The 21,251-nt window shown below is 45.7% G+C and overlaps 1 protein-coding gene across 1 annotated transcript in view; it reads left to right on the forward strand.

Annotated features, from left to right (window-relative positions):
- Nucleotides 1–21,251, forward strand: part of POLR1B (RNA polymerase I subunit B) — a 754,587-nt gene that overhangs the window by 698,935 nt on the left and 34,401 nt on the right. The window contains exon 14 of the mRNA XM_069607790.1: nt 9,137–9,390. Coding sequence (XP_069463891.1) covers nt 9,137–9,390 — 254 coding nt within the window. The remainder of the gene's footprint in view (nt 1–9,136; nt 9,391–21,251) is intronic.

The raw sequence follows: 21,251 nt of genomic DNA on the forward strand, positions 1-21,251 counted from the left end.
TAATAGACCACATTTGATTTGTGTTGTGCCCTATGGTCGCTAATAGACCACACTTGATTTGTGTTGTGCCTCATGGTCGCTAATAGACCACATTTGATTTGTGTTGTGCCTCATGGTCGCTAATAGACCACATTTGATTTGTGTTGTGCCTTATGGTCGCTAATAGACCACACTTGATTTGTGTTGTGCCTTATCTGTCGTGACTACTGCACTCTAGCTAATCACCTATGAACTTCACTGCCCCCATCATCAGAGCCAAGCCACCCACAATGGCCACATTTAGAGGCGCCACTCTAATTATGGCTACCCTCCTCCCGTTGCTCCGCGCCCACACAACCACACCACTTTACCCAGACCCACTATCTCCAATAGAATGGATAAACAGATTCGCCCGCCCACCTTCACCATGCATACCCTGTCCCACATCCATTAGAAATACTAGACTAGGTTCTCGCCTTGCTGCACCCACTACCACATGCCTGAACGCAGCCCCACCGACCACGACTAGAAACGATAGACACAGCTATCATACTAATCTTGTTACAAAGTTCACCAGAAGGCTCACCAATCAAACTAAGATCCCCAAGCAGCCTACCTCACTTACTGAACTCCCACCGAGTCACAACCCTACTATACCTCACTCGCCACCACACTCGAAAACTAACCCTCCACAGATCTCTATCAAGGGAGCCCTCATCAACGCTCGCTCACTGGTTGCCCACGCTACGGATGTCGCTGACATTATTTCCACTAACCACCTAGACTTCATCGCCATCACGGAGACTTGGCTCCACCCAGCAGCCGGTCCCACTATAGCTCTAGCCACTCCAGACAACTACAACATCATCCGAGCTGACAGGAAAAATGGAATAGGAGGAGGAATAGCAATTATTGCGAAATCCACCCTAAGCATCAGAGAAGTAATCAGCACTACCCTACCTTCAGCCGAACTTTTGTCCGTCAAACTCCCATTATCTGACACACAAACCATCCTGTTCCATATTATATACAAACCCCCAGGACCCCTCTCCACCTTTGAGGAGGATATCTCCCTCCTACTCACTACCAACTTGAAACTGAAATCCCAAATCATCATTCTGGGAGATTTTAACTTGGGACTTAATGACCCCAATGACAACCAAGCCACTTCCCTTAATAACACGATTACTCATCTAGGCTTCACCCAACACATTAATCAACCTACACATACAAAAGGAAGATCTTTGGATTGGCTTGCAGATGCCAATTGCAACCTGTCACTGAATGACATCACTCCCTGTGCTTGGACTGACCATCATCTTATTACCTTCTCCTTACCTAGATCCTTACCATCTACCACACGACCCACAAAGTTACCCCAAATAATCTCCAGAAATAACCGCAACATCACTGTAGAGAACCTCAAACCTCTCCTCGCGCCTATCAGTAGAGCCAATCTACCCACGCAAATAAACAACCCAGCAGCCATAGTAGACCTATATAACAATACTTTAGAACTAGCCCTCGACCAGATAGCTTCTCTCAAACAACGACAAGCCAAACCTATTGCCCACTTCAACAAATGGTTCTCAGCAAAATTAAAAGCTCTCCGCAATATTAAAATAACTGCAGAAACTAGCTGGAGAAAAGCCCCTTCTCTCTACACCAAAGACAAATTTGCCGCAGCTGCCTCCACCTACAAATCCGCCATCTTAAATGCTAAGAAAGAGACCTATAACTTGAGAATACAAAATGCCAAATCGGGCACCAAAGAACACTTCTCTATACTAAGAGAACTTGAATCACCATTGCCTCCTACAGAGAACTGCATCAAAGACAAGGCCTGGTGTAACAATATCCAGCTCGCCCTCGCTAACAAAATTACCCTCCTACAATCCAAGATAGAAGCAAAAAAAGCTAGCCTTGCCGCCAAGCAGAACCCCAGCAGCAAAATTAACCACACTACCCCTAGCTGCCCTTCTTTCCACTTCTCACCAGTCTCAGAAGAGGAAGTAATCAAGATAATCGCCAGCCTCAAACCATCCAACTGCAAAGGTGACATTTGCCCAGCATCTGTCATCAAAGATGGTGCTAATGAGTTAGCCCCTCTCATCACCTCTCTGATCAACTCCTCCTTCAAAAACTCAGTGGTCCCCAACAACCTTAAAGAAGCGTGGGTCTTACCCCTGCTCAAAAAACCCAATCTAGATCCCAACATCCCCACAAATTACAGGCCCATCACCACAGTCCCATTTCTTCTCAAAATCTTGGACAGGGTAGCCTATCTCCAAATACAACAACATTTGGAAGACAACAACCTCCTAGGCCTGCGACAATCCGGCTTCAGACCAAGGCACGGGACTGAAACTGCCCTCTTGGATCTAAAAATCCAAATGGATGACGCCAAAGACAAGGGCAAACTGGCCATCTTGCTCTTGTTGGATCTTTCTGCTGCCTTTGATCTGGTTGACCACCAGATCCTCACTCAACACCTCTCCTCGGCTGCTGCATTCTCTCAGAATGCCACCAAGTGGATCCAGTCATTTCTGTCTGACAGGTCGACTAGAGTCTTCGCCCCCACTGCGGCTGCCGACCCTATCCCAATCACATGTGGAGTGCCGCAAGGCTCTTGCATTTCTCCCACACTTTACAACATCTTCACGAAGCTCCTATTTGACCGTCTTGACGATCTGGGTGTCAGCTACACTAATTATGCAGACGACACCCAGGTCCTCATCACGCTCACTGGTAGCTATGATGAAGATGCTGCAAAGCCTAATGATATCTTTTTAGAAATCCAAACCTGGATGGCCACACACAGTCTTTGCCTTAACGACGATAAAACAGAATTGCTTATCGTAGGGTCCCAGGCTCGCCTCAAACTGGACCAAAGGTACCAATCCTTTACCATTGATGGCAACATCATAAAAGTTTCCAAAGAGGTTAAAACACTAGGTGTATACCTCGACTCTACCTTATCACTGAAGAAACAAATAAACTCTACCATCTCAGCTACCTCTTACACCAACAAATTGATCAATGCCTGTAGGCCTTTTCTCTCCACCTCTAGCTGCCTCACCCTATCTAGCGCGCTGATATTGTCTAAATTAGACTATTGCAACACACTCTACTTAGGCAGTAACACCAAAAACTTGAATAGACTCCAGATCTTGCAAAATAATGCACTAAGATGTGCCCTCAACCTCCCGCGCAAGGCACACATATCCACGGCTAGAAAAGAAGTCCACTGGCTCCCGATCCGTGACAGAATTAAACTAAGAACACTGGTCATCACCCACAAGTGCCTATCACGTACTGCCCCACGCTACCTCTGACAAATTCTCTAGACACTGCCCCATTAGACCCACCAGAACACCTTACCTGCACCAACTAAAGATCCCTAATTATAACCTAAAAACAGCAGGAGGCTCCGGTTTCCAGTGCTCGCAGCACAATGTTGGAACACCCTCCCCACTACAATTAGATCGGAAGCCGCATGCAGAGCCATGGTAAAATCATGGCTACTAGCCTAAACATCTAGATTCTCACCGACAAGACCGGCCAGCCGCCGTTCTCTACCTGTAGTATTGTTTACTCTATCTACAGCCTATTCAGGACCAACCTGTAACCCGGTCCACATTAGCCACTGTAACTTTCTTTGTGTATATTCTCTGTACATACTCTCCTCGGTATATTCTACTATTGTATGTAAATATTCAGAGCCTGGATTAATGTATGCTCTGTCTGCTGTATTATGATGCTCGTGTAACGATATGTAACTCTGCTATGCACATGATTATGCGCCCAGCTACCTGAGGGTTCGGACGCGCTTTATAAATAAACAAACTAAACTAAACTATGAACACACAGAAAATTCCCTTAAGTGAAGTGAAAGCTACCCAAAAGTGCACAGGGAATGTATTTAATCTTCTGGCAATATTTCCCCTAGAGTCTCACCTAGTATGTTTTTTTTTTAATGAGCTCTACATCCTGCATCTGTGCAGGGGTGCAGTGTTCTGAAGAAGGATGCTGATTGTATGAGCACCAGGCACGGCAGGTAATATTATATGAACTTTGAACATGTGTGGAAAGGGGAAACCTATGAGGTAGCAATTGGGCTTGCTCTATGTGCTTAAAGAGTATAGGCAAAATGTAAGAATGCGGTGGAAGAACCACGAATGAAAAGTGGTGCATAACTGGGACTGAGTAAATCCAGCCAACAATGGTACCACAACGAATGCAACATCCAAAATACGTCAAGCTACCAATAGCACATGCAAGAGAACAATTGGAACACAAGAATGACCCTCTTTCAAACTAGTGCTGGCGTAATTCGCTAATAGTTTTCAACCCTCCACAACTTTAAAACCGTTGCACCCATAAACAACTTAAAACAATGAATAACGTGTCGTGACAAGAAAGGGCTGAGATATGATATGATAGGTTATTTATAACGCGCTTAATACCCAGAGGTTTCTAAGCGCGGACCCGGGGATCGAACCTGTGTTGCTCCCTGTTGTCTTACTTCCAAGGCGAGCACGTTGCCGCTGAGCTATCCTCCTGAGATACTTGCGGTGGTGTTGCCTCAGGAGGAATGGGAATGCTGGCAAGTTCAAGCGGGCTGTGGAGAATGAGCGAAATGCTAGGACACTGGCGCCTGACAGGAACCAAGGCGCAAGTTGGACTCGCTCCGGAATTGGGTTGTTGAACAGAATTTAAGCGGGGCTGTAGACGAAGAGCGAGAGGCTAGTAGACTGCCGCCTAACTGGAACAAGAGGTGCGTAATAAACTCGCTTCAGGTAAAATTTGAAAACGCGAGTTTAGGCGGAGGCTCGCTAGTGCAATAAGCTCGTCACAACGCCACCAATGTCTGCTATGATTTGACAGGAGTAACGGAGGGAATTTTCCGAAGGTTTCCGTCACAAAATCAGTTAAGCTAATGTGAGAAGGAAGTGGCTATAAAACTATGGTCGCTAAACTGTTGCTTCTAAGAACTATGAAAGTACGAGCCTGACAGGAATCATGGGCATAGGTAAGCGTCGGCAAAACTGACTAGACGCGAAGCAGGGAGCGCACGCTGGGAGGGGCTTAAATACCCATGGAGTGACAACAGCTAGACCGCACAACACTGACTGGAGCACAACTAGGGCAGCCATGCTAGGTAGTCAGGAAGTGTTAGTCTAAGTCCACCCACTCACTGTGTTGCTGTTCCACTAACCAACAATGATAAGCTGATGTCTAGTCCCTTTTTGGGATACGCCTGGAACCCTTTGCTGTGATCATGACAGCTGATGACATGACAATTATATTGTCTAACCCGGCTGAGGGATGTGTACTACTTAAGCAGATGTTTGATGAGGTGGGAAGTTTATCGGGCCATAGGATAAATTGGGGGAAGACAGTGGCCTTTCCTTTGGATGTTAGTATCCCGCATGATGTTTTGGGCTCTTGGGACTGTCGCTGGGAGGTTGGAGCAATGAAATACTTGGGTATACACTTGGTCCGAGATTTAAAAAGGATGACTACTTTCAATGTGTCAAGGATATTTGAGGTAATTAAAAGGGATATATTGAAATGGGGCCGACTGCAGTTGGGAATTTGGGCCAAGGTTAATGCCATAAAAATGGTACTTTTACTGAAGGTTCTCTACATCATACAGTCCATCCCCTTGAAGTTCACGAAAAAAGTTGTTGCTCCTGTTGACAAAGTCTTCCGGGATTTTCTTTGGGGAGAAGGTAAGCGGCCTAAAATTCCTAAATTTATTTTGAATAGTCCGGTGAAAGATGGAGGATTTGGATTCCCGAACTTGATGAATTATTGCATGGGTTTTCTCGACCTCATATTTCTCTGATGTTAATGAATATGTTCCCAATTGGCATATAATTGGGAGTTACCAGTTTTCGCCTTATGCGCTGAGAGACCTCTATTCAATGTCTAAATTACCGGCTTCAGTACAGAAGCTGCCTACAATGGGTGCGACTAGGGAAGCGTTGCTGCGCTTTCAGGACATTGAGGGTGGGAATATTTGGATGCATTATGATGCGTCTTTATGGCAAAACGCATGTTTGCAATTAGCGAATAGGCCCTTGTGCTGGAAGAGTTGGATAGGTAGGGGCATACTTAGGATCCGTGATGTGTGGCATAATGGTGACATGATCTCCTTTGAACAGCTGAGAACATCCTTTGGGATTGGAGCTAGAGAAAGAAGTCGTTATGAGGCCTTAAATGTACTCTTGACCGAAAGGACAGGGATGTTAGATGGGGGCATGAATGAGGAGCCAGCTTTATGTGAACTTCTCTGCTCTGCATCGTATGGGGTTTCCACTTATCTGAAGTTAATGCCGGCGGAAGAGGTAGATGTGAGGGCATGGGACAAGCTTTGTCAAACCTGGGTGGATGATCTTGGTGCGGATATCTCGGTTCGGGAATGGACGTATTTACTTCTTGTAGGGGTGCAGGCAAAGATGGATTTGCAGCTGCGATATATTAGACAAAGGATCCTCTTTAACTATATTGGACACCGTCCAAGATGGCTAGGTTGGGACTTTCGAACTCTGATTCATGTTGGGGTTGTGGATGTGGCAGGGGTTCTTTGATACATATGTTATGGACGTGCTCAAGAGTTTCTGATTTCTGGACTGGGGTATTGGATAGACTAGACCTTGTATTGGAGGAGAAACTTCCTCGCTCTTTCTTATCAATCATTTTGTTATCCAACAGGGGTAGAGGGGACAGAGCTAGGGACTGTGCAGACTGGATTAATAGAGGTTTGGTCTTGGCAATGAAACAAATCTTACGGGTCTGGAAGTCGAGGAAGAAACCGGGTGTGGAAGGGTGGTTATCGGATATGCAGGTCTTGTCGAACTTTGATAAAGTTATGCTATTTGGACAAGGTAGAGAAGGGCGTTATTCCCGGCTTTGGGGACCTTTTAATGACCTATATGGCTGAGGGTTGGGTTCCAATCCTTGGTGGATAATCCCTTACATGGGTTGGGGATGCTTTCTAGTGGTGGGGAACTGTTTGTTGTGTGTTTTTGTTTCTTGTTGTTTTGTCTTATTGGTTGTGTGTCGGGGATCTTTTATAAAATTGTAATTGTTATTTACAAATATTATTGATGTTCATGTGTTCGGTATTATTTTGTTTAATTCTAAGGTTCTTATAGGCATTGCAATTTGAACACGATACGGTGTACTGGAGATTGCTGTATTGTTGTTTGTTAAAATTTTAAATAAAGTGATTAAAATAAAAATGAATGTTTTGAGACCAAACTAAAATGTTGGCATGTACCTTCCCATTCTGATATTCTGTTGCACCATTCGGGGGGAAATCCACGTTTTAATTCCCCACGTCATTGTATTACAATCCTGCGTTTTACAGCAAAAGTATACCAAACAAACTCCCCCCCACCCCCCTCTTCGAAGAAATGGAAAGAGACCTCAACCGCTGGCAGTCACAAGAAATCTCCCTCTTAGGCCGCATCACGGCATGCAAGATGAATCTTCTCCCACGGTTCCTCTACGCTTGCTCCTCTCTTCCCGCCTCAATCCCGCTCTCCTCTCTGCAGCGGCTCCAACGGAAAATAATCGACTATCTGGAAGGGCAAGAAAGCACGTATTCCCAGAAGAACTATGATGGGCAGCACGAAACTGGGTGTGCCAGACCTCCGCAAATACGAAATCGCAGCACAGCTGGCCCACTTTCAGGCATGGGGAACTGCCCTGGGGCGCCCGAAGTGGGTGGAGATCGAACAATCCCTCCTTTCTCCCCCCCTCCACTTTCTACCATTTATCCCCTACGCCGAGCTTGGCCAGACATGCTGTCCTCCACAAAACAATCAGTGAAGACCTGGGATTGGGCCCGCAGGCACAAGGGTATCCAAGGGGATCTGAGCTCTTTCTCCCCTATCTTCCTTAATCCAGCCTTCTCCCTGGGCTCCTGTCCAAGGAACTTTAGAAACTGGGTGGCGGGTGGTCTTGAGTCACTGGGACAGCTCTTTGAGGGGGCGTCCCCCGCACCTTCGAACAATGTAAACAAACCTTCCAACTGGCGGAAACAGACAGGTTCACCTATGCCCAACTGAGGCACTGGTGCTCCCACCCCCAGACTCGAGCTGCAGCTACCCGAACCCCCGCCCCACTGGAACTTAAAGTAAACGATCTGCTAGCCCGGGGGAAGATCTCGGCCCTCTACAAACTACTACAGGAGGACCCTCTCCACGCAAGCACTCCTACATGACCCAATGGGAGGCGGACCTAGGTCACGGCATAGAGGACCATACCTGGATGGACATCTGGTCAAGGACGCGCACGGCCTCCCCTTGCATCACTAATCGGGAATGCGCCCACAAACTATTGTTGCGCTGGTATCTCCCCTTCCCAGCCCCCCCCCCCTCTGGCAACAATACCACTGGCCCCAGAGCAGGTCCTCCTGGAGATCCCGATCCCAGACTCATACCCAAGGACAGGACGGAGGGCAGCGTTGATAACCCAACTCCTGCTGGCGGCCAAAAGTACGGTAGCACGCACCTGGAAATCTGTGGAGGGCCCCTTGACGACCCTTTGGTGGATCAAAATCTGGGACATCCTAATAGCCGAAAAGGTCACTGCGGCCAAAGCGGGCCTTCTCCATCGCTTTATGAACATCTGGACACCGCTGTTAGACTATGGCCAGAACTACCCGGCCCTGACCCATAAGCCACGCTTGATCGCGAGAGCCCTCCACTCAACCAGCGAACACTCAGTGCCTGGCCCGACCCAATCAGACTGAGAGACGAGACCCATCCTGGGATTATGGGGGAGGGATAGGGGTAATGTCATCCTATACACATTTTAAGGGGTTGCAAACAAATGTTGATGTACATGTTCTCCGATGTGCTGTGTTATAAATAAATAAAAATAAAAAATCCTGCATCTTATGCAGATCGAGTTAATGAGGCTACTTGACAATTTACATTGAAATAACCCCTAAGCATTGACATATTGCATTGTTAGCACATACTGAATGCCTTCTACTGCTTTTTTAGGAGTACATTCTACTCTTCTTATCTCCATAAAACAGATATTTATAAAAGTAATATTTGATTTATATGTCCATTATAGGAAGCACTGCTTGTATATCTCACAATGTTCTTCAAACCAGTATGATTTTTCTCATTAGGTTTTAAATAAATCCTCATGGGAGCGTGGCTTTGGACATGGCAGTGTCTACAAGACCGAACAGATAGACCTAAGTGAGAAGGTCAAGCAGGGAGATGACAGCCTGGTATTTGGAGTTAAAGCAGGTGACCCCAGGGTCATGAACAAGCTTGATCAAGATGGACTTCCGTTTATTGGATCCGTGCTGCAGTATGGAACGCCGTATTACAGCTACCTGAATCTCAATACAGGGGAGAATTTTGTGACATACTATAAGTAAGTATGCAATCACTGAATGCATTTTACTTTAAGTGACCTTCAGCTAGTTATGATGCTGTTATGACGTGTTATTTAGAGCTGCCACCAGGCAGATGACACTGTACACCAGTATTTCACCAAGAGTTGGGTGAATCGAGGTTCAAAATCACAAGAACATTTATCAGAATGTCTTTGAAAAAATGGTGCGCTCAGATCTGTAATTTAAAACGCATGTATTTAAATCATGAATTCAATGCATGTGTAAATAATAGCTGTCCAATGTACTAGAATTGGTAGTAGTTGTTTAAAAGACATAGTAATTCTTTTATTAACCTAACTATTTTCTTATGGTGGGTATATGGTGCAGGGAAACCCCTGTGATTATTAGTATTCTTACTGGTAATATCACATGTTCAATTATTTGATAATATCCCTCCCATGTTCCAGTATTTTCTGACACTGATTCGATGATGTCGAATCTTTACCACATTGTACTTAAAAACTGATATCCTCATTCTGGGGCACTTTTTGTAGTGATGAAATGTACCACTCACTTGCACCCTGTAGTTGGATCTCAGCCTATAGATCTGTACCTGAATTTCCTATTTAGAAGTCTAATTTCTGTGCTAATTCCCTTCAACCTTTGAGACCCCCAGCACTTTTGCTGGACTTTAGGACTTTTTCATTTTAACCCTGGAGTGAGTGAGCCCTTTTTCTCACTCGCTCATGTGTTTTGACCTGATTTAGATGATGTGTTTCCTTTGTTTTTGGAGTCTGGCAAACTCCATAGGCATCTACTTTTTGTATAGTGACACAAGGCATCTTCAGTGCAGTGTCACATAAAAATCCGTTAGATTTCTCATAAGGTTTAAATACCTTTTCTTGTTCAAACTACCGATCCCAAGAATAGTAAAGTGAAATTGGTTTTACTTACCTTTTCTCTTTGTAGGTCCAGCACACACCATTGTATGTGGAGTGCTCGGGGGTTACTTAGTAGCCCCTTTTCCTACCTACTCATGTAGCATTTTTTATGTTACCCTCACTACTTTAAATGGCTGATGGCAGTGGTTTAATTTTCCTACCATTGTGCTTTTCTACCACAGGCTGAATCCTCAGCTGCAGTATAGCACCCATGGGGGACTATTTAGTCAAAATGGCCCGGTCGCCATTTTCTGTTTGTGAGGTATTTCTTGGGTTTTACTCTGCGCGCCAAGCCAGGTTTGAACCCTTTGTTCCTTTTGCCTTTGGCGGCCTTCAGTACTGAAACCCGCCTCTGGCTCCATTGTATCTGGAAGGGCAGGAAGTGAGGGAGGTTCCCAAAACTCCCCTGTCCTTTGTCTTTAGGAATGCCTGACGCACCCAGTCCTGATTGGCTGGCTCTCCTTGGAGGACAGCCACCCTGATGTTTGAATGACAGCTTGGCTGTGCATAAATGGGAGAAACCTGCTTAAAAGGCAAGGGTTTTGGGACTGAAAACAGAGTCAACCCCTGGGAAGAACAACACGACGAAGAAACCATGAACGAAGCTTGCTCCATCATCCTGGACCTTTGAATTGCCTGGTGAAGCCCTGCTGCTGTGCTGAAACTCCTTTTTCTGATCGACAAGAGAAGCTCAGAAGGGACGACTTGAGTTAGTGGGACCAACTAACCCCAAGACAAACTCCACTGGACCATCTTCCCCGACTGGCTGTACTTCTTTGCTGCTGCAGGAACCGATTGCCAGGGGTCGACAAATCCGTAGTCGAGTGCAACATGCGTGATCCCTCCAGAAGTAGGATGACCAGAGCTAGAGTCCCCTCAACAGAGTGCAAGACTCAAGGAGTGAAGGAAGCCCAACTGGTATCCAAAATCCGCGGTGGTGCTGTTTACCGCACGCTGAAACCTCGAAGGTCCGCTGACCTGAAGAACGCATGTAGCTGCCGTCCTCCCTCTTGTCCCCACGACTGAGGCCCAGGAACCCAGGATCTGCATCGCTCCAACCAGACAGGAGCTAGCTGGACCACTTCTTCTAACTGAAGGTCCTGTTCTGACTTGGGGTACTTACCTCAGTGTCTGTAGCTTGCTCTTCTAAGTTGAAAAAGCTACTTTGCTAGAGTTGATTGCAGTTCTACCTTTCACAAGTGTAACAGCTTGTGACCCGACAGTGATTTTTCTTCAACAAACTCTAACTCTCTGTGCAAGACTTTGCTATCTAAGAAGTGCCTCAGCTCTATAGACTGTGCTCCAATTGACTTTGGCTGTCCTGGCTCCCTGCAGACTTTTCTAGTCCATTTGACTTTGATATTTACTGTCCTCATAGGTGATAACTTGGTTTTTAACAATTATTGAAGGGAATTGTTTTTATCTAGACTACATTGGAGGATTTAAGTGCTCACATGCTCTGAGAACCTGTTTAACCTTTTTCCTTCCTTCAACCTTTCCTTTCTGCGAAACCTCAATCTACAAAGTGTACAGGTGATAAATAAATGCCATTACTGTTCTAGCTAGTGAAGTCACCTCCGGGTGTAGGAAGTATGTAAAACGCATCTCAAATGAGTATCTACTAGCTTGGTGTTGATTCTGGAAAAGTATTTTAAAGTATATTTGATTTTTGCATATATTGCCCCTTTTAAAGAACGCTTATTTAAAAACGACTGTTAAATAAATTATTTATAACAAGAACCCTGAGTGTAAGTGTTACTTGGCTACTTGTATTTGCGAATTTCATTGCTACAGCTTTACAGCTCACATTTACCCCTCTTGAGATAAGCCTGGCTGTTCAGTCACACTACCAACTTGTTTAGTACAGGCCTATACCAATAGGTGGGTTATCTAACACCAAGACGGCAAGGGTTGTGTAGTCTCCCCAAGGGTTACTACATCAATTATTGCCTAACAGATGGGCATTGTTTTTACTTTAATTGTTTGGTTTAGTTGTCATTCCTACTTTGTATTTTTTTTATCATCGACTCCAGAAAAGGTACTTTCCAGATCAGTAATATCTACTGTTACAATTTGCAATGTTGACCTTCACAATAACCCAGTCTGTCAGTGAGTTCTGCGCTCTACAAGTTACACATAGCTCATTGTGTTGTAACTTGCAGAGCAGAGTTTGAAATCCTGTGAGTGACCTATATTCCTGAGCTTTGTACCTCTGCCCTGAAGTTGCACAGATATCTGCTGCATATGCTCTACCCACTGAGTTATCTTACTGTGATTGTACCCTGTACAAGAGGGAGACACACACACACACACACACACTTGTGCGCACCCTACATACACTCCCCCACAGACACACACACAAACAAATGAGCTCGCTTACTATGATCCGAACCATTGACCATCTTCAGCTCTCACATACTCATGGCTATAGCCAGTGTGCATCTCACTGATATATTTTAACTGGTTTGGAACCAGAGACCTGTATGTTGCATAGAAAGGCTACTCACAGGTTAGAGCTATATGGTTCTAATAACTTACAAAATCAACTGTATTTTCTCAAGCCTCTGTTCCAAGTCCATAGACCCCTCAATGCCTCGCCGCACTTCCCAATCTCCGCTGACAAATTATCCAAGATATCTGTTTTGGTCATCAAGGGCCTCTGTGTTATTTCGGAGTAATTTAAGCTTTCTTTGAGTTCAATAACAGGCCATTGGCCATCCACCAACCCGACCCTGTCACCCCAAATAAAGGTCTTGAAACCTGTGTGTGGTATACATGTTCTGTGGTTACCATCTATGACACTCCCATTTCAAACCCTTATCCACGGAAGACCGTGATTTAAAAATGCTTTCGCAAAACAAGCATATTCCTTGTATGAACTGTATTATTGAATTGTGTTCATAATGTTTTTTCTTGACATAGGATTAACCTAAACAAAGCTCCTGCGTATTTACATTAATTCTTGTAAGAAATATTTTCATTTTCACATTGAACCGACCAAGAGAATTTGGATGTGAATCAATGAGCATCTGAGCCAAATTTCATACATGGAAGTGCGTGGAGGGTTGAGCATTTTCGTGTAGTTTGTCATCATTCTCCAATGATTTATCTATGTGGAAAGGTAAAGTCAGGGTTTGACTATGTAAGAAAGGGAAATGCACAGGGACAGTAGGTAGGGATGTATGTGTGGTAGAACCAGGTACTGGAGTGCCACATGTACTTGGCAACGCTCCATTGTAAATTGAGCCTGATTTCTGGCTTATACTTTCTGAGCTGCAAGTTAGTGAGAGGCTGCTGGAGGGGATTGATGGGTGGTGGAGAATCCCGGCTTTGTTTGCAAAAGAGTGACTCAGTGAGAACTATTTGCTATGTTCTTAACTGGCATTTTATGAACTTAGGCATATGGAGGTGTGAATCGCACAACAAGACGATAAAACCACAGTCTTTACCAGCGGTACACCAGAGTGTAGAAGATGCAGTTCAGTGTCTCGATACACTGACTTCTAGACTTCTAGCTTGAGCAGTGTTAATTATTCACTGCCACTGGGTCGGGTGCCTCTCGTTTTCTTGGACTCCTCTTCTCAGCCCAAGGGGCCTTGCAAGAGGGTGTCCTCTGAACAAAGCGCTTGTCAGTGGCAGGTACACCTCCACCACCATCCTCACCCCTACTGCCTAGCCCCCACCTGCCGAATATAGACCCCCCCCCCCAGTTAGTATATTCATGTATGGAAGCAGGGAATTGATGCTTACTGATTCAGAAGGACATATATGTAGACTGTAAAAACATATTTGGAGTAAACCGGAATGATCACATTAATTGAACTTTTTATGTATTAGGAGACATTTAATAGGACCGCAAAAGTACAGCTCAAAATTCAGGAGTGAAGAGAGAATCAGCTGTTGCACATATTTATACATATAAAGGTTTCATACATTCTAATTTATTTATTCATTTATATTTTATTTATTGGATATTTATAATGCACCTGTACAGCAAATGATGTTTCAAGGCGCAACAAGACAAAAGAGGGGGGTGGGGGGCAGGAATGAAGAATAACAAAAATGGTCCTACTAGGCCTTGTCATTCGGATCGTGCAAGTGCAGTAACAAGAAGTGCAGGGGAGTGGGGAGGTGGGGGAAGAGCCGGTCAGAGCCGAATGCGCTAATGCTAAGGAGGGAAAGGAAGTGCAGGTTGGAGTGGAGAGTGTACAAGTGCTTGGCGGATGGAGGAAGGGGAGAAGATGGCCCCTACCTAGGCGCGTGCTAGGGGGGAGTCCAGGTGGACAAGTGTCAGGGGAATGCAAAGTGTGCAGGGGGATGAAGATCCACATGCTAAGTGCGGGACGGGCTGGATGGGCTCAATAGGAGTGCAGGCCCAGCCAGGCTAATGCCGGGGGAGGGAGCCCGGTAGGGCAAGTGCAGGTAAGGGGGTCAGGGGAGACCGAAGTGCTGGGGTATACTGGGAGAGGAGGGCCTGGTTCCCTGTATGAATCGGAAGGAACCAGGCAACCAGTCAAATTGCGGCAAAGGGGGACATTATCAGGGGAGGGTGAGAGTGTTTGGGGAGTTTTCCACTGTGAAGTAGACTTTAGAAAACTATCCCACTGGTTTGCAGATCCCCAACTCTTAGTATCAGTCTGTACTAATCATGGAACCTTGGTAGAGCGGCAGAGCAATTAGGCTCATCATTAGAGGAAGATGTGAGCTGTAGGTAAGTACAATGAACCTAGATAGTAATGCAATTCAAAGAAACACACATACATTTGTATTAAAATATAGATTTATTATATTTACACAAGATATGCTTTAAGATACTTAGTACAATTAAACAAAACACTGAGGAATACTTTAGAATACTTTTCAAAGTCCACTTCTTAGTTTGTAGTTGCTTGCACTTAAATTGTTACAGTGTTTGACAGTTCTACCGTATTATCGGTAGTAACGCGCACTTGCGAAACTTAGGAGAAATACGGTATATGGTAAGTACATTTACTCTGGAAAACTACATAAGATAATGGCTTTTAGGAAGGAAAATAGTTGGTTAGTATACAGGCAGTTTCTTCGTACAGCAAGGCTTTTAAGGTCCAAAATGCAACACTGGCTAAAGGCAGTTCAGAGAGGGCTCAAAGTCTTGACACACAGCAGAACAACGAAGACTAGTGTGTATATCTTTTAGTCCCGAAGATGCAAGAGGATACAACCAACGGTGGAGACCCTGTTAAAGGACTTGTTAAAGGGACACAAGCAGCGGCTTGGGTCAGAGGTAAGAGGTGGTTGCCCTGGACACCTCTATCTGCAGTCCAACGCTATGAAGCAACTTTTTAGATTGAGGTAAGCAATACATTTTCCCCTACAGTACCTTTGGTTTGAAGAAAAGTTTGTGGCTGGATTCTCCTTGATGTGGTAGCGCTGGACCCAAACTCCGGATTACTTGGTCTGGTGACAAAAGGCAGGACAGACGACGGGATCTCTCAGCAGCAGTCTCGAAGGAGGACCTCTGGCACGGATTTCAGCAACTTCTCTGGTCAAGCTACGGTTTTGGCGCCTTTTCTGCAGCACCAACAGAGGATGCGATTTTCCGGTCAACCTTCTTCGGTTCCTGAAGCCCTGCACTGCTGAGGGGACTTGGATGGGTCTGATTGTCTCTCTGGAGGTTCACCTGAAACTCAGCAAAGACTTTGAAGGATTCAACCTTTCCACAGTGATGCACTTCAATTGGGTCAGAGGTCTCCTGGTATAGGGGTTCCGCAGCTCTGGAAAGTCACAGGCCCTTGGAAGATGGCTCTGATTAAAGTTCATCTTGGGACTGGTTCCCACCAGTCAAAGGGAAGGAGTCGGCCAGTTAGGAGTGTCTCCATGGCATAGAAAACAGGGTCAGGACAGCAGTGATCGCTTCAGTGTTGCAAAGGCTCTGCCGGTGTCTCTGGTAGTCTTCTTCGGTTACTTCAGGTTCCAGTGGTCGACTTCCCTTTCACCTCACAAACCTCATCTATTATTCAGTTTCAGCACAAACTACTCTGCAATCTCTCTCAGCAGTTTGCATAAAGGGGCGTATGGATGTCCTCTCAGGACAGCCAGACCCCCAGTGGAAGCTGGTTCCATTCAGGCAGACAAACGGAAGGGGAGTGAAAAACTCCTCCCCCCACTTTCTCTCTGCCCAGACACACTGGAGCCTATGCAGGGACACCCAAGGGTTCCCGCCAAAGGGAAACACACACACACATACCTCCCCTTCCCTACCTCCCCCTCCCAGAATGGTAGAAGGGCTAACAAAGAACAACACTAGAAATGGTGAAAAAAGAAAGAAGCCACCAAGTTAGTACTTAGGTGCCCCTATTGTGCATAACTGGGGCTATTGATAGCCTGTGGTAGAAACATCACACAATAGTTGGTACAACACATCCACTGCCTCCAGCCATAACTAGAAGGTTGTCTATGTAGGCTAGAAAGTCACAAGCCCAGAGGGAAGGGGGATAATAGGTATACCATTGGCACTCCACATAAGGTGGTGCATGCCAATCTCTCAGAATATTAAGTTTTAGGAGAGCTACAAAGTATCTCTCTATCCTTAAGAACTGTAGTTAATCTAGGATAAAGAAAAAAATATCAAAGGACGACCCTGAGGGTCCCCAGCAACACTGCCCATAAGGCGATGAGTGCTGCAATAGTAAAATACAGATGCCTTAAAGAGTTATGGAGCAACTAGACTCCATAGTTCAGGTTAAATACAAAGAATAGATTTCCAAAAGACAGAGCCCAGAAGAATGATTGTGTGGAAAAAGGCTCCACTCTTTCAGGATTAAAGAAACATTTCCAGAAGTCCAGCAAAAAATGCTGGGGGTCTCACTAGGAGAGGGATGGACCATGCAAATGATAAATCTCCCTAACAGTGTCTCGTCCCATGATTCAAAAAGAAAAAGGGTGCCTCTTTCTCACGACCCTCTGGCTCATATAGGACTTGTAAAAATGCTTCAGCCAATGAGGGGTCGTTCTTTTGGGCAAAGGCTAAGGGTCTTGGGTTCTTCCTCTTTGACTTTTCTGGGTTCAGGGTTGGGAGGGGCATCAGGTGTTTCATGTGCCACTCCAAAATCTTGAGTACTGTTATCTGTTCCCTCTTTCCCAGATTCCTCTTTAACCCTAGGGAACATTGCTTTCTCCAGCACCCTTTGAGCAATTTTATCCCCTCTGTGAAACTGGAAGGGATCTTTCCCATGATTTTGTAACCGCACCTTAACACCACATCTAATGTCTGGGTCTATAACTCCAGCTAATACATCAATCGCATATCTCCATGCTAACCCGGATTTGGGTGCTAGTCTGAAGTATTGGGGCGAAATTAGAATCAAATCAGTGGCTATCCGTTTTCTTTCACCTGGGGGAATAATCTCTTCTCTACTGCTACAAATATCAAACCCAATAGAGCCCTTTGTGGCCACTGATGGGTCCAATGCTCTGGCACTTAACTTCTGAAATTTTAGGGTTCCCCCCACTTGTATCGGTTGAGCCGCATCCCATTTCTGACACCATTTGTGAAGGCATCCTGAAGCTAGACACAGACAACAGATTCAAAGTTCAAACTAAATAGTTTTATTAACAAAAGTCAAGATGGTTGAAAAATCACACAATAGTTGGTAGAACACGTCCACTGCCACCAGCCATAACTAGAAGATTGTCTATGTGGCTAGAAAGTCACAGGAACAGAGGGAAGGGGTATACTAGATATCCCCTTGGCACTGCACATAAGGTGGTGTGTGCCAATCTCTCAGAATATAAAGTTTTAGGAGAGCTACAAAGTATCTCTCTATCCTTAAAAACTGTAGTTACTCTAGGTTAAAGAAAATAATCTCAAAGGAGCACCTAAAATAGCATAAAGGTTCCCAGCAACACTGCCCATGAGGAGCGGTGTGCTGCAATAGTAAAATACAGATGCCTTAAAGAGGTCTGGAGGAAAGACTCCACAGGACAGGTGAAACACGGAGAAAAGAGATCCAAAAGACAGCCGATGAGAATGATTGAGTGGAAAAAGGCTCCACTCATTTAGGGTTAAAGAAAAAGGTCCAGAAGTCCAGAAAAAGGGGCTGGGGGTCTCACAAGGAGAGGGGAAGAAGCATACAAATGATAAATCTCCCTAACAGAGAGGCAAGGAAGAAGAGTAAAGGAGGGTCTTGAGAAGCTTCCAGAACTTAAGGAGTTCCGGCTCAAGTCTGAGAGGGACAGGGAGGCTCCTGCAGAAGAGAGATCTACCCCCTACTCTCTGCTTGGAAAAACGTCTGATCTGCATAGAGTTGGAGCTAAAAGACCGAAGGGCTCCAGCAGGGAGGTATTTAGGGACAGAGAGTTGGATGTAGCGTGGTCCCAGGCCCCAGAAAGCCTTGTGGATGATGCAGCGGGTCTTGAACTTCATCCTCCCAGCAACTGGGAGCTAGTGGAGAGATTTTAGGGCTGGAGAGATGCAGCCCCTGGGCTTGAGGCCAAGGATAAGTCTTGCAGTCCTATTCTGGATTAGTTGAAGAGGGAGGAGGGAGGATTTAGGCAGATTCTGTTGCAGTAGTCCAGCCTAGAGGGGGCCAGAACTCCCTAGAGAACATTCCAACAAAACCTCTGTGAAACTATTTGATAAAGATTTATATGAAGGAAATATCAGCATGTGTTATTGTCAACAGGAAACTGTGAGTATTCCTCTAAGTAAAAACTCCCCCTTTGTGAGAAACCTGAAGGTGTCTCCGCTGCTAGTCCTCAAGGATCTGTCATCCAGGTGGCCAGGACACGGCCATCGCTTTTGGATCCAGTTCCTGGGGGTGGACTAGTGCGGGAGGATCACCTGGATGAGGGGTCTTCGGGGAGTGGAAGTGGGACACCGGATGGCGAGACACGGTATCCCTTTCCCTGTAACATTTTTTCCCCATCCTACCCGGTAGGATACTTAGGAACTCCCCCACCCCCCCCATTTCCCAAAACACCCACTTTCTCACATACAGCTCACCATGATCGAAAACAGACTAACACCAGAGCTGTATACCTGAAGTGTCCCAGTACAATGGTCAGGCAATTACTGATCATTACATACAGCGGACTGCCATTCACACTTCTCCACACGAATAAAAGGCGGAACACGAAAGCACACTCTAAGCAAGGCAAAGCACAGGAGGAAGCAGCAGTTCCAAGATGGCAGTTTAATACGAGGAGAAAGATGGCGAGACCAGAGAGGGTTGCAAGGAGGGAAGTGCCCTTGACCGTTTCAGATTGTTACTTTCGTGGGTCTTGGAAAATCAGAAACCTAATACCAGGAATTAAAGCTGGAGAAATCTGCATTGTGTGTCGGAGGTACCCATGGCTCTCCCGTGTCAATAACCAAGGCGGGGAGGAGCGTTTGCCGCCGTGGTACTGTCCTTGGCTACTAAACCAAAGCAGCGCCAGTAAAGTCAGCACAGCCGGTGAGTCGGGGAGACTGATATCAGCACAGCCTGTGTTAAAACCAAGGTTGCAAGCCGCAACATTGTATGGAGAAATCGAAAGAGAACAGTGTGTGAATCGTATGTCAAGAGCAATATGAATACAATTGAATAACAGAGGAGTGTCTGAACTTTGAAGCCAAGAAAGATATCGAACACAGAGTGGTCTGGCGCCACGTGGGTGCTCATTCGAAGGTCTCTGTCAGGTATGCAATTGGTTGGCAAATGTGAAAAAGGAATTGCGAAAGTCGAAGTGGTCGTGCGAGGGTCCGAATCAAACCTCCCTCGGACAATCGAATGTCTTCGACAAAAGTGATTAAATTGAAGGAGGTCCGAGCCCAACAGAGAACCGATGTAAGCAGCATTGTGAAACCAAGAGACTTGTGATAACATTGAGAAATAGCACCATTGATTTGAACTGTATCCAGAGGCTCAAAAGTGTGTTCCGAGCTCCAATCAGACGCCTTGTCCCATGTCTGAAAACGCGGGAAAGGGGAACACATTTACTCAGTCATTCTGACTTATTAATTCCTGAAAACTTTTTTTTTTATATACAGAGTAAGGTTTGGCAAACGTTTTTTTTTTTTTTTTAAGTATAGGCCCTTTTTATTTTGATACAACTAGGACAGCGTTTCCTATTATTTGATGGTCGTAGCTTGCTCCCATCTGTAGATTTAGGATTAGATAGGTGTTCATACCCCTGTTGAGGTTAAATAAACACCCTCGAACTGTGGTCATTTGTGTCTGTCTTACTGTTGATTACATGCTTTCCTTATACCCTTAACTGAGATGAGGAGGACGACGACATGCAGAGCAGAGGCGAAGAGAAGCAGCTGGAGACCGAGAAAAAGAAACACGGCACTGCGCCGTGTAAGTCCCACGCCTACGTAATATATGAAAGGGGAAGAATCTGAGACGAGAGAGAGAGAAGCCCACGAGTTACGATTTGGCTTGCCCGCTGACAGAGAGACTGGACGTGCAGCATTCTGCTGGTGTGAGGAAGCGAGAAGCTTACATAGACGCACTGCATCTGACAACACCGAGAAGGAGAGAAACAGAGCTGGAGGTGTGGCGTTCCAACATCTGGAGAGAATGAGAGAGGTGGAGTGACCACAATACACCTGTGGTGGACCCAGTGTCCTTGAACCACTGCTGAGACCACTCTGCAACTGCCAAAGTGCAGCAAGTCGGTATCCAAAGTACCAAGGAGCCGCCATATAAGATGGCACGAATGGAGAGAGTGAGTGAACTACACAAGAAGCCAACCTTACAAAAAGAAGAAGCAATCTCAAACAAATTAGAAACCCAATGACATTGGGCCTCATTACAAGTACTCCGGTCCGGAATTAACACTGCCGGTAAAACCATACCGGCACCGTTTCCATGTCCGCCCAATCATGACCCGCGGCCCCGGTAATAGCACCACCCTCAACCTCCACCGCGGAAATAGGGGTCCCGTTAAGTCCGTCTGCACGGAAGCCCCTCCGTTACCGTCAACACGAAACA

Source organism: Ambystoma mexicanum, chromosome 4q (genome assembly GCF_040938575.1).
Source record: "Ambystoma mexicanum isolate Mex_15411 chromosome 4q, UKY_AmexF1_1, whole genome shotgun sequence".
NCBI lineage: Eukaryota > Metazoa > Chordata > Amphibia > Caudata > Ambystomatidae > Ambystoma > Ambystoma mexicanum.